At 46.7% G+C, this 12,503-nt stretch overlaps 1 protein-coding gene across 2 annotated transcripts; it reads left to right on the forward strand.

Annotated features, from left to right (window-relative positions):
• Positions 1 to 12,457, forward strand: RAD21L1 (RAD21 cohesin complex component like 1). Of its 2 annotated transcripts, none has more exons than XM_048962797.1 (13): positions 1 to 100; positions 906 to 1,186; positions 2,617 to 2,746; positions 4,009 to 4,108; positions 5,580 to 5,686; positions 6,057 to 6,242; positions 6,577 to 6,678; positions 7,311 to 7,424; positions 8,643 to 8,872; positions 9,728 to 9,824; positions 10,049 to 10,188; positions 10,815 to 10,904; positions 11,069 to 12,457. In XM_048962797.1, exons 2-13 carry the CDS (start codon positions 1,043 to 1,045, stop codon positions 11,264 to 11,266), a joined length of 1,638 nt encoding a protein of 545 aa, XP_048818754.1. In that variant the 5' UTR covers positions 1 to 100; positions 906 to 1,042; the 3' UTR covers positions 11,267 to 12,457. The 2 variants fall into 2 exon arrangements, with proteins under 2 accessions (XP_048818754.1, XP_048818753.1); XM_048962796.1 differs by having other exon boundaries at positions 10,815 to 11,146; positions 12,340 to 12,431.
• Positions 12,458 to 12,503: the final 46 nt, after the last annotated feature.

Here is a 12,503-nt window from a genome sequence, read left to right on the forward strand (position 1 = left end):
CCCCGGATTGGTGAGGCTGCAGCATCCCCGGGGAAAAGAGAGGAGGGATGGAGACCGCCGCTATCAGCCCAGGAGCACAGCGAGGAGAGAGACAGCCAAGGTCAGACAGCCCCGCCAAGACGCAGGACGAAACCTGCAGGAGAGCAGGAAATAAATCGAAAGGAGAGGAGGGGAGGAGGGAGAGGGGCAGGAGGGTGGAGGAGGGATGAGGGCACCGAGGGCGGCGGCGGGCGGGCGGGAGAGCTGTGGCTGCGGGGCCGGGCTGTGCGCGGGAGGGAGAGCGGGCGGAGCCGCCACCACAGCGCCGCCAAGGCGCCGCGCCCTCAGCCCCGCTCAGCCTCTCCTCCAGCCGTGGTAACGCAGCACCACGGTGATGCCCCGCAGCCCCTCGCTGCCACCTCAGGATTTCCCCCCCAGGGCCACATAAAGACCCCGTCCCCTGATGGCAGGGCTGGGCGACGCCGTCCCCTCAGGGCCCCGTGATGCCCTCGTGCCCTCAAGGCTGACAGAGTCCCATGGAGCCCCATCCCCTCAGGGCCCCGCCGTGCTCTCCATCCCCTCTTGGCCCCGTGAAGCTCCCACCCCCTCAGGGCTGACAAAGCCCCCCATCCCCTCAGGGCCCCGCAGTGCTTTGCATCCCCTCAGGACCCCACAAAGCCCCATCCCTCAGAAGCCTCACAAAGTCCCCCATCCCTTCACGGCCCCATGAAGCCCCCATCCCCTCAGGGCTGACAAACCCCCCCCCACCTCATGGGGGGTGCTCTCTCTCACCTCTCACGGTCCCATAAAGCCCCCATCCCCTCATGCCCCTGCCTCCCATGGCACTCACAATCCAACCCCATGCCCCCTTTGCCATCCCTACCCCCTGTTCCCCATCCCCATGACGTCTCTCCTCGTACCCTCAGGTGCTGTCAGCTCCAACCCACAGCTCCGGCTCTTTCTGAAGCCCCAGCAGCCATTCTGCTCAGGACCTTCGCAGCCCAAGGGAGGAAGGCAAAACTCAGGCAGAGGCACTGCAGGAATCCCAACAGACCCACACACCATGTTCTACATGCATTTGCTCGTGAACAGGCGTGGGCCGCTGGCCAAGATCTGGCTTGCTGCCCACTGGGAGAAGAAGCTCACCAAGGCTCACATCTTCGAGTGCAATTTAGAGACTACCATTAAAAGGATCGTTTCGCCAAAGGTATGTTGTTAAAGCGGGAGAGCATCTCCTGGCGAGCCCTGAGGTGTGAGTGCTGCAGGGAATGGGGCCATTGCTGCTGTAAGCACGTAGTAAGAAGCATTTGTGGCTGCTTCAAAACCAGCGTGAGGCAAATCCCTACTCTGATTTTATTCAGTTCTGACTCAGATATAAGTCTCAATCCCATTAAATGATAGTAATAGAAATATCTTGCTTGTTATTTTACTCTTGGAGGTCTGTGGAATGTACTTGTCTATGGAATAAGAACATTTTTATTGTAGCATTTAAACTGGGGCCGTGAAGATGACCAGAGGGCTGGAGCACCTCTGCTATGAGGAGATGAGGGAGATGGGGGTTTTCAGCCTGGCTCTGAGGAGTCCTCACTGCAGCCTTCCAGTACTTGGAGGGAGCTTACAAATGGAAGGGGGATCAACTGATAGTGATAGGAGAAGGGGGAATGGCTTGAAACTAAGAGAGGGGAGATTTAGGCTGGATATCTGGAAGAATTTTTCTGCTCAGAGGGCGGTGAGGTGCTGGCACAACTGCCCAGAGGAGCTGTGGGAGCTTCATACCTGGAGGCACTCAAGGCCAGGCTGGATGGGCCCTGGGTGTCAGTGTTGTGCCACTGGGGTCTCCTCAGAGATTTTGAGCTGCAGGTACACAACACAGCCTGGGAACTGACAGGATCTGAGGAAATGGTCTCAAAAAAACAAACAAACAGACAAAACCAAATTCAGCCACTACACCAAAATCAAGGGAGAAATGTACTGTAAAAATGTAAAACTGTACAGAGATATTTGAGGACTATTTTTTGCTGATGTTACAGTAAGTAACTTTTGACATATAATAACTATCCTTGCACTTTCAGTGGACTCCTTCCAGACCCACCGTTATAAGCAGATAAGTACATAAATAAGCTTAATTGGAGACTCTTATAAGAGATTCTGCATGAATCCTTTGTGTATCACAGAGAAGTTGGGACTCAAGCACAGATGCAGGCAGTATCCATGACTCAGTCCTTGGCCTCTCAGTTGCAACTGCATCCAAGGGAACAGTGAGAACATTTTGCACTGTCATTAATTGATGGTGAAGGAGATCTGAGGCTGGTGCAAGCAGGATTTTTTTCCCTATGAAAATACCTGTTTGATAGGGTAAATTTTATCATCTGTCTTCCATGGGTTATGATTAATCGAGCATAATTGGTTTGGGACTTAGGCTTCAGCATGGCGATGCTTTGGAGCAGAAGCAATTAGAAACTCCTAGCTCTGAATATTGCTTTGTCTCTGATCCTCTGTCACAGGACAAAGCTCTCTGCAGGTGTGTTTTTACCAGAACTCTGTTACTACTGTGCAGTATTTCCATTTTAAATTGTTTCTTTTGGTTGTTTTTTGCTTTGCTGTTAACTGCTGAACAACCTTTTAAACTCATCCAAGTTTACAATAGCTCTGCGTACCTCTGGGCACTTACTGCTGGGAGTGGTGCGGATCTACCACAGGAAAACAAAATACCTCCTGGCAGACTGCAGTGAAGCTCTGACGAAAATGAAGACGGCCTTTCGTCCAGGTACGTGCAGGACTCTGCACCTTCCCACCTGCATTGCTTTCTGCTTTGTTAACTGTGGTTGTTTCAGTCACGTACAGGTCACTGGTCTCAGAGGACACTGAATGTATTGGTGCATGCTGCTGATGGTTAATCTGGCTTAACTGAATGTAATTTCAACTCTTTGACTCCTTTAAAAGAAGCAGTATCTTAAATGGTCCTCCAAGAAGCAGCTTGAATTCAGCTTCCATTGCTAGCTAATTAATTGTCACCGCTGATGACTCCAACAACAGGTCTAAGAACCTGTTAGTGCCAGATCTCACTGTGTTTTGAGCTCTAGCCACAAAGCTAGCAAGAGGGGAACTGAGATGATGGAATCCTTTCCAGAGAGGCTGTGTGTTTGCCATGTTAAGGTGACAAGGCACTGTTGTCTAAAAAAAAGACTTAAAATACCAACATCCATTGCCAGCCTCACTGTCCTCTGTGACCTAGATTGGTTGCAGAATACTGAACACCCACTCTGCGTGGTTTTCAAGGACGTGGCTGTGATCAGTTAATATCTGTGAACGTGGAAACCACTGGAAGAATCACTTGCAATAAGTATGCAGTGCTGTTTTTAGTGGGTGCTGTAGCAGCTTGGAGAGGACTGTGCAGCACATGAGCAGAAGGCAGTGGTCACAGCTGCAGCAAGGGAAACTCCAACTAGCTGCAGGAGGGGAACAGTTCACACTGGCAGCAGTAAAATGCTGAAACAGGTTGTCCAGGGATTCTGTGGACTCTCCATCATCAGAAATAGTCAAAAGTGATCTAGCTTAAGAATTAATTCTGTTTTGAGCCAAAGCTTGGATTAGGTGACCTTCAGAAATCCCTTCTAACCTGAGTTGTTCCAGCATTCCCTGGCTGCTAGGTATTTGCAGCCAGTTGTTATGATTATTTGATGCTGGAGAATAGTGTCATATAGACCCTGGATAGAAAAACAAAGCACAGTCACCCACCTGCAGTCATAGTGACTTCACATAGCTGTGCATAAGCACAGTGCATTCACAGTTTTTCAAGAGCTGTACCAGTGTCCACCAGCAGCATCCTCTTCCCTGTCTCTCTGTAAAATATGGCTCCTAATTATATGCAAATTAAGTATTTTCATTCCACTTTGGAGTCTTGTTGACAAATTGCCCATGCTTTTTGTTCTCTGTGATGGCAACAGACCTTTCTGACAGGTTTACAGTGGGAGGACATTACTTCTATGTGATGGCTGTTTATGTCATCTCATTTTCTGTTTCCTTTAGGACTTGTTGACCTCCCAGAAGAGAGCTGTGAGGCTGCTTATCAGTCCATTACATTGCCTGAAGAATTTCATGATTTTGAAACAACGCTACCTGATCTAAAGTAAATTCTCCCTCCTTTTTATTCATTATTTCACTGTTTTCAGATGTAAAAGACATCCTTACAGTTATCTGACCAAGACTTGCATGGAATTGTTTTCATTTGACAACTGATCTCTTCTGAATCCCGAGTTGAACTTTACAGGGCTGCAGTCACAACACTGTGCTTTTGCAGAGCTCCTCCAAGTCCATTTAACCACCAAACTTTAACAATAAAATACATCGAGCCCACACTTCCAGATTTTCTCACTTACAATTGTCTGAGTGAACCCTGCAAAGAGATTCCTGTCCTTGGAGGAGCTGTAAAAGCCTGAATGCTGTTGTAACACGTGGAGCCTGTGGTTTGTAGGCTCACAGTGTCGTGCTGTTCTGCTGTGTAAATGCTTTTCATTTCTGCTCCCTTGCTCTTTGGGCCCCGGCTGTATTATCAGCTCTAGGAAGCTTTGCTTCCAATGAAAAGCCAAAGTGTTTCTTTGGCTTTTTGGGATGGATCAGCACTAATGTAGAAAAAGTGATAAAAGCAGAAGGCTAAGATGTGTTTCCATGCCCCAAAAGAGCCAGGATAGTGGATTTCAACAGAGATTTTCTCTGCACCTCACCATAAATGCAGCTTGAAGGCATCTGTAAGTCTTTAGTATTTTCTAAGTGCAGCTGGGATGTAATACTAGTTATTGCATTTATTCAAGTACCCCAACGTGCCACGTCTTTCTGCCTTTTCTGTCTACCCAAAGAATCCCTATGGTTTGGTGTAAAGATGACAGTGGGACATTAATTCGATGCCTTCTGTGTGACAAATGCCTGGTAGTGAGCAGGGCCTGAGCGTGACCAAACTCACACAAGCCCAGATTTGTGGCAGAAGAATAGAGAACTAGGAAATAGAGAGGAGCACGGGTGCTTCCCTTGTCCTGCAGACATGCCCACTGCTCCTTGAACAGATTGCTTTCTGGCTGCACGTCTGGATTGTTTGGGCACAGAGTGCCAGGTTGGGGATTGCTCTGAGACCATTCAGCTGAATGCTTTCCCCTGATTCACAGACCTCTCCCTACGTAGCATTTGGTTACAACCATTCCAGATTCAGCCTCCACTGCACAACCTACATTGGAAACTGCACAGGAGGCCTGGCTAGCAAAGAAAGCAGCTGCCTGCTTGCTTAGAGGCAGCCCTCATAACCCACAGCCAGCATCTGTTTTCCACATGCTCGTTTTGAGCTTCTAGAGGAAACTCAAAGCAGTGGTTTTTGTGCATCAAATCTTAAATAGCTTGAATGCTGATGGCTTTGGGAGCCAGTTGTTCTCTCTCCACAGAAATGAGGATCAGGTGGGATGCTTTCAATGCCATAGGAAGCAGTTATCTTCTGGGGTTTTTCAGCAGAATGTCAGGTTTGCAGACTGGTTAGCAACACGTTTTCACAGTCAAGTGAAATGGTGAATGAGTTTCAGTTCATCCTGTATTTTGTATAATGTTTCTTTCATCAGTGCCATTGATGTTGCTGAGCATTTTACCTTGAATCAGAGCAGAGCTGAAGACATCACACTTAAAGAGGATTATGAAAGCGATGTACTTCTCTGTGATAGGAGCTTTGGTGAGAGTTGAGAAATTAGAAATATTCCATAAGGAAAAGTATGTTTTATGCAAAACGTTGTACAGTGAGTAATTCATGTGAAAAACCCATCCCTAAAAGAGCATTTGTTTATGTTTGTGCTGACTGCCCTATCGTGGTCTCACACTGAAATTTCCCTGTAAGCACTCTAATTAAGTAATAGAATGATCTTGGAAACAGGGAATCAAACCCAACGTTTGGCAGTAGATGAAATTGACTTTTGTCCGTTCCATGTGAGGCACGGGACGTCCTACAACCTTTGAAAGCTGTTTGAAAAACTCACGAGGTGGAGAAATGCACGTTTCCCATAGAGGCGTGCAGGTGGAGCCTGACACTGCCTGTGTTTGTCCAGATGAGGAATCAGATGCGCTGAGGAAACAGAGCTGCTTCGATGCGAGCCTCCTGAGGAGCAGCTGCAGCCTCGTGGCCGATCGCAGCTCTGCAAGCGTGAGTGGAGACCAGGCTGCTGTGCGTGAGGGCTGGCGCCGCTGGGAGCAGGACTGCTTCGGGGATGAGGAGGCTGGTGCAGACATGATTGGTAGAGAAACAGAATCGCTTTCTTTCAAAATGTTTTTTTATTACCGCAGGGGAACAAATGAAACGGCTTGAAAGTCGTCGTTTGCAAGCAGCAATTCGTTCTTCTGTTTTTATGCTGTGTTTTTTTTTGCAGCTTGTCACTGTATCTGTGATCACGTAGATGTCACTAAGTACAAACTAAAGATGTTAGGGCTTTTTTGGAGTTAAATGCGTTTGATTTATATTTATTATTGAGTAATTTGATGTATATTTATTATAAGTAACATTTGGCTACGTCAGGCTACTGCATGACAACTACTGCTTAGAATGATTCAACTGTGTGTTTTCTGTTTAAGAAATCCTGCTGAGGGATGAACAAAATAGCCTAACTAATGGCATTCTTGATATGGAAGAAGAACTTCCTTTGTCACACGACCTGCAGGAGAGCAGCACAGCAGGTGAGTTGGCAGCACCTCCTCCTCATGCCTCATGTGAACTCTGCTCCTGTACCAGTGTCTCAGTTACTCCCATTCAGCTCTGTGTGCATGGATCAACATCCAGAGCCCTTTTCCTTTGTTAGTTTCATTTCCTTCTTTCCTGGTGTGTGTCATTCACCATTTTAGGTATAATTTACTTGGACCTAGGAACTGCAGACACACAACTTGACAGCGCTTAGAAACACAGGTGCATGATATCCTGAGATCCACACTGCAGCTTAGGCAGTAAGGTCACTTCTGTAGGGAAAAGGAGACAGAGCAGAGTAACTTTGAATGTTACCTGCCAATAGGACTTCACATTTCAGCCACAAGTGACTTTCAGTCATTCACACAGGTGTTCTAAGCCTTGTTTCGGTCTGGTATCGCTCTGCTGATATTCAGTTTGTTTCACTGCCTGCCCTAACAGGGTCTTGTGTCAGCAGAATGTAAGCAGCAACAGTGCAGATGCAGTGGTTCAGGTCACTGTGATTACAGACTGAATCAGAGTTTGCAAATTCTGAGCTTTCCTTTGCTGTCTTGAATGTTGTGAGGTGGAGAATTCATTCCATCCTGACAAGGTTTTGATCTGGATCTTTTGCTGGGTTTTCTTATAGCCAATTCCAAGCATGCAGACACTGCAGTGAAGACAGAAGGTCATCTCATGAACGAAACAATGCTTTTGCCTAAAGAAGAAGAAGGGTTTGTGCTTGAGCCAGTTGATGATACAGGTCAGAACTCCATCAGTTTCTTGCTGGCTGTTTGCATTGCCATATTTGGTTTTCTCCTTGTTAGTGTAAATATTTGCAAAACATTATCTTCACTTTTGTTTGCTCCTGCTGTCAGAGTTCTGTTCTATGCTCATTCTCATACAAAACCAGGTTGATGGGTATTATCTGATCTGCCCAGTTCTCTGCTTACAGCTCCTTCCCCATACCAAACCAAATGCTGCTGCTCTGCAGTTCTGCTGGCAGTGCTACCAGAAGTTCAGCTGAGCTTTTGTTGCCAGTGACACCTCCACGATCCCATGTGTGTAAAACCACAACCTTATACTCTGAGGCTTTGGGATCTCTTGTCTTTATTAAGATTAAAAAAGAAAAATGTCTCTTCATCTGTGTGTAAATCTAGGTCTCAGCCATTCTGATGGTGGCTGCTAGCACATGAACGAGTTCATACAGATGATATTTAGAATACTGGCATTTTCCAGCCTGCCAAGACAAAGTTGAGGAAGCTACAGTTGTACAACCAATCAGCAGCTCTGTTCTGTGTTTACAATCCACATCTCAGTCTAACTGCCAAAGTATTAAACTGACAAATACAGATATTAATTATAAGCTAATGAAGCCTGTTGAGTACATTGGGAGTTCTTGGAACAATTAATTCCTGGTGGATTAAAGATAGCCTGCTCAGTCCCGTTCACGTATCATGTGTTCTCATTAAGTCACTGTGTTCCTGATTCCTCAGTGCAGTATTCATGTCTCCTGTAATTAAACACCTCTGGGTTTCCTGTACAAGAATACAGAGAGGAAGCTTTACAGACACTTCTGGGGGAGCAGGCCATCCTCTTCAGCTCTGTGAAGTCAGGAGGTCTCCAGCTGTCCATTCACTCACACTGGTTCCCTTCACACTTAAGTTTTCTGTGGATGGCACCTTATTTGTGTATGCCTGCTCTGCAATGGCTGTTGAAAAACAGGCCTCCATCAGAAACAGGAGGAGCTGATCCTTGTCAGCTTTGAATATTGAAATTCCAAACAGTGAACATGAGGCTGAAGGGGACAATTAGCTGAGGGTCCTCAGCTGTCCCCATCTCTGCTAGTCAGCCCTGCAGGTAGGTGTGCCTGCCACAGAGGCCAAGGATCACAGGTTGCTAAGGATGGGAGGAACCTCTTGTGGCCATCTGTGTTCTGAGGTCAATGCTGTTTTATTTTTTGAACGCTTGATCTCTTTAGATTTCAACCAGAGGAAAAGCAATAAAAGGAAGAGGAAGTTGCTTGTGGATGCAGACAAGGAGCTCAGCTGCCATGCCATATACCACCAGCTTAACAACAGCCTGGGCACCCTTGTTGCTTTAGACCTCGCACCTCCAACTAAACAAACAATGATGTGGAAAGAATCAGGAGGAGTGGAAACACTCCTGTCCCAGCCTGCACAGCTTTTGTTTCATGCTGAGCTACAAATGGTAAAGGTTTCTTCCTTGTTGGTTTGTGTGCCTGTGTGTAGGTGATGGGACTGTTGCATATCCAGGATGGAACTGCCAGGGGTTTGCACGGCACTGCTGGAAGTATTGTGTCACAGCTCTGTTCCATTGGACACCTAATGATTATTTGCATGCTCATCACTAATTGCTTCAGCAGAAAGACCATCTGTGCAGCTCCTGGCTTCAATCTCCAGTGCTCCAGCAAGTTAAAAATGATCAGGAGAGCTTGCCTTTCAGGTGCTCCACGGGTTCTGGTTGCTGTGTCCCATGGGTGAACAGGGCAGGGCAGAACACCCCTTGCATGCTTGTAGACCTTAATGCTCTTTTTGTGCAAGGGAGAGAGATTTGCTCCATGGAAATGTATGTGTCAAATCCTTCCATGCCCTGTGTGCTATCTGACAGATCTTTTGAAGAAGTTGCACGTTTAGGAATGATGATGAAACAAAGAAAGATCAACCTGTGTGCAGGGAGGTGGAGAAAGGTGCAGTGCTGGCTCTGTACAGCAGCCTGGTGCTAATTGCACTGCGTTCTCTCTGTTGGATCTGCAGGCAAACAGCTCAGCAGGTTCCATGGGGCAGAACAGCTTCACCTCTTGGAGTCCAGATGCACAATTAGAGCTCGTTCCTTAGCTGTTCCTATGACATTTCTTCATAGAATTTGCTGCCAAAGGGCCATTCCTTTTTTAAAGGTGCAGATTTGAAATGACCCAATGCAAATCTCTAAATTCTGGGGTGAGGTGATGAACGTGCAACTCATCTTCATACCTCTGCTTTGATGCTTGCAAATAATCTAACACTGTATTCTGACAGTAAACAGATAAAAAATAATTGCTTTCAGTTCTTTGCAAAATGCTTCAAGAGAGGTAGATTTGAAATGAGAAGAAATGTAACACAGATGGAGACAGAAGAAGCAAAGGAGGAGCAAGATGCCACAGGTAATGTTTTAATTCTGCTGTGGCAGAATTAGCTGTTAGCAAATACTCTATTTTATGTGATGTTTCAGACGTGCACAGCGTGCAGCATTCTACAAATCAAAGGTCAAAACATTTCAACCATCAACAAAACTGGCTGTTTTAATTACAAAAATGCTTGTTTGGCCTTTTTTAAGGGCAGGTGAGCAGTGCTTCATCTTGAGCCTTGTGTTTCTTTGTCAATACAGAGGTGCTGATAACAGATGAGTCGAGTTACCTGCAGGAGTTGGACTGCTCTGAGGCTGAGGGAAAAACTGGCAATGATTTGTTTGCCCTGGCAGCATGGAATAGCAGCAATGGAACTGTGAATGGCTTTGGTGAAACCCTGGTGAGTGGTTTCCTTCTGTTCTGCAGACCCAGGTGTACTTCCTGGCTCCATTTTGTGCTGGGGTTCCTTTTCAAACAGGTGAAAAAATTGTTAATGTAGGTTTGCAAAGCCTCTCACTTCAGGAAAGTTTATTTAGGAGCATTTTGGCAGGCTCTCACAATGAGGGAGCTGTCTGTTAAAATGTCTGTTAATTGGTATAGATTACAGTGTGATCACGAAGTATGGCTGGAACCTGGATATAAACCATAGCCTGTTTGTAAAGAAAAGATGCTTTTTCATGTCTAAAGATGGTTATGCTTATCTTTGGTGTCAAAAGTTGAGAAAATGCTCAAGCAATAACAAATTATGTAGTTGTGCCATCTTTAATGTGAAAGGGGGGACTTAGGAGTGTATGGAAGTCCTTGAAGTTGACAGAGAATGACAAAACTGGACTTGATGGCAGGAGAACATTCAAGGCTTGTGCCTAAACGAGGGTAGATCCCACGTGAGAAGAGGTGTGGTAGAAACAGCAGCTGTTAAACTGTTCTGGAAAGTATTTGTAACAGTGAACTGAGCAGAATTGTTGTCACACAGCACAATGATGCCTAAATTGCAGCACCAGCTGATGCACCTCTCTGTTCTGACAGCAGGATGAAGCTGCTTTCTCTGAGAGCTCCGTGCTGGTGAATAATTCAACGGGCCGAGAAGCTCCAGTGCAGCAAGCTGAGATAACACACGTGTGTATGCTTACAGCTGACAGTTCTCACACTGCAGAACAGCATCATTTCTCAGGAATATTTCTTAAAAATAGTTACAATTCCATGAATTTACAGTGGGTTTTGGTGTGCTACCAATTTTTGACACGTTTGCCTTCTAACTTTCCGTTGTATTTCCCACCAAGGAGCGAGAAATGGAAAATAAAGACAATGAAGAGGTTCAGTGGAGCAAAAGAACTCTTCAGGTGTTAAAAACCTTACAGGTAACACTGCTGGATTTTGAAACTAGAAGCCCAAACCAGGTATTGATTTCTATTGGGCTGTTTCAGAAAACCTCCTGCTTCCACTGCGTAGCATCACTGTGTGTCATATGCAGAGTGTAACTGCATTTTGTGGGGTGTTGGTGGAGGAAGCCAGGATTCTCAGTGCCTGACATCACGTTCACTCTCCCACAGCTGCTGGAATTGCTGTGGAATTGGACTGGAAATGCTCTGCACTTTTGTTTGCAGTGCTTGCTGTAGCACTGCTATTTTGTTCTCTCCAGCATCCCCACAAAGGCCAACTTCCAAGCACCTGCAGGCTTGCAGGATCGCAGGGTGCCTTCATTTGACTGCTCAGCTGCTGGAGCTCTTCCTGAGATGAAGGCTATGGAAAAGCGTGGTGGTTGTGCTGCAGATGGTCACCCCTTCTCTAAAAGGTTTTAATGCCCCAAGGCTTTCAAGATGCTTCAACACGAGCAAGGCAGGCAGGGCTTATCCTGCCTTCCTTGCAGAAAGAACTTCGGGGCTGGTGGAGCTGTGTGATGCCACATGCTGTGCTCCCACCAGCAGGAACGTGGCAGGCAGCCTGGGCTGTCCCAGCACTCAGTGTCCAAGCCCTCACTGGGTCACCTCATTGCTGAGCTTCTGCCAAAGCAAAGCTCACCAAACCCTGCTCCCAAGCCTGGCTTTTCCCCACTGCCTGAGTTTGGCTCCGCAGCCTTCTTGGTTGTTTAATGATGTGAACATCTTTAAAAGGTTCTGTGCAACACCCATAAAGAACTCCGTATGTATATGTGCAGCCATTAAAAACCAAGCAACAATAGGGATGAGTTAGCTGGAACCGGAATTGCCTGTGGTGTGGCTGGTGTTCTGCATCCCAAGAACAGGGCATGCAGTGACTTTGATTGCTTTGCATCACGAAAACCATTACAGGTAGGCTTCCTCGTGGGCTCCAGTGCTGTTTCACTGAGTTCAGTGGAGCTGTGGGCATGTGTAGATGTTAGTAACATACGTAGGTGCCAGCAGTACTACAGCAATCGAATGTGAAGAGCCACTGTGTGAATGTAAATGCCTGCTAAGGCCCTGTTCAAGGCCTGCAGGCAGGAAATAGTGGTTCTGAGCAGCACTGTTCAATCCAGACTTACTGAGCTCTGCTTTTCCATGACCCGACTGCTTCTCTTTTTTCTCTCCTGCAGCACCTGAACAAATCTGGAGTGAATTCCTTCAGCTTCCGGGAGCTCTGTCAGAAGAATAACCGGAAAGAAGTGGCAGTGAAGTTTTACATCTTCCTTGTCCTGCAGAAGCAGATGGTCGTTGAGTTGGTTCAGCGCGCTCCGTTTGCAGACATCACAGCCGCCGC

This window comes from Lagopus muta, chromosome 16 (assembly GCF_023343835.1).
Source record: "Lagopus muta isolate bLagMut1 chromosome 16, bLagMut1 primary, whole genome shotgun sequence".
Lineage (NCBI taxonomy): Eukaryota > Metazoa > Chordata > Aves > Galliformes > Phasianidae > Lagopus > Lagopus muta.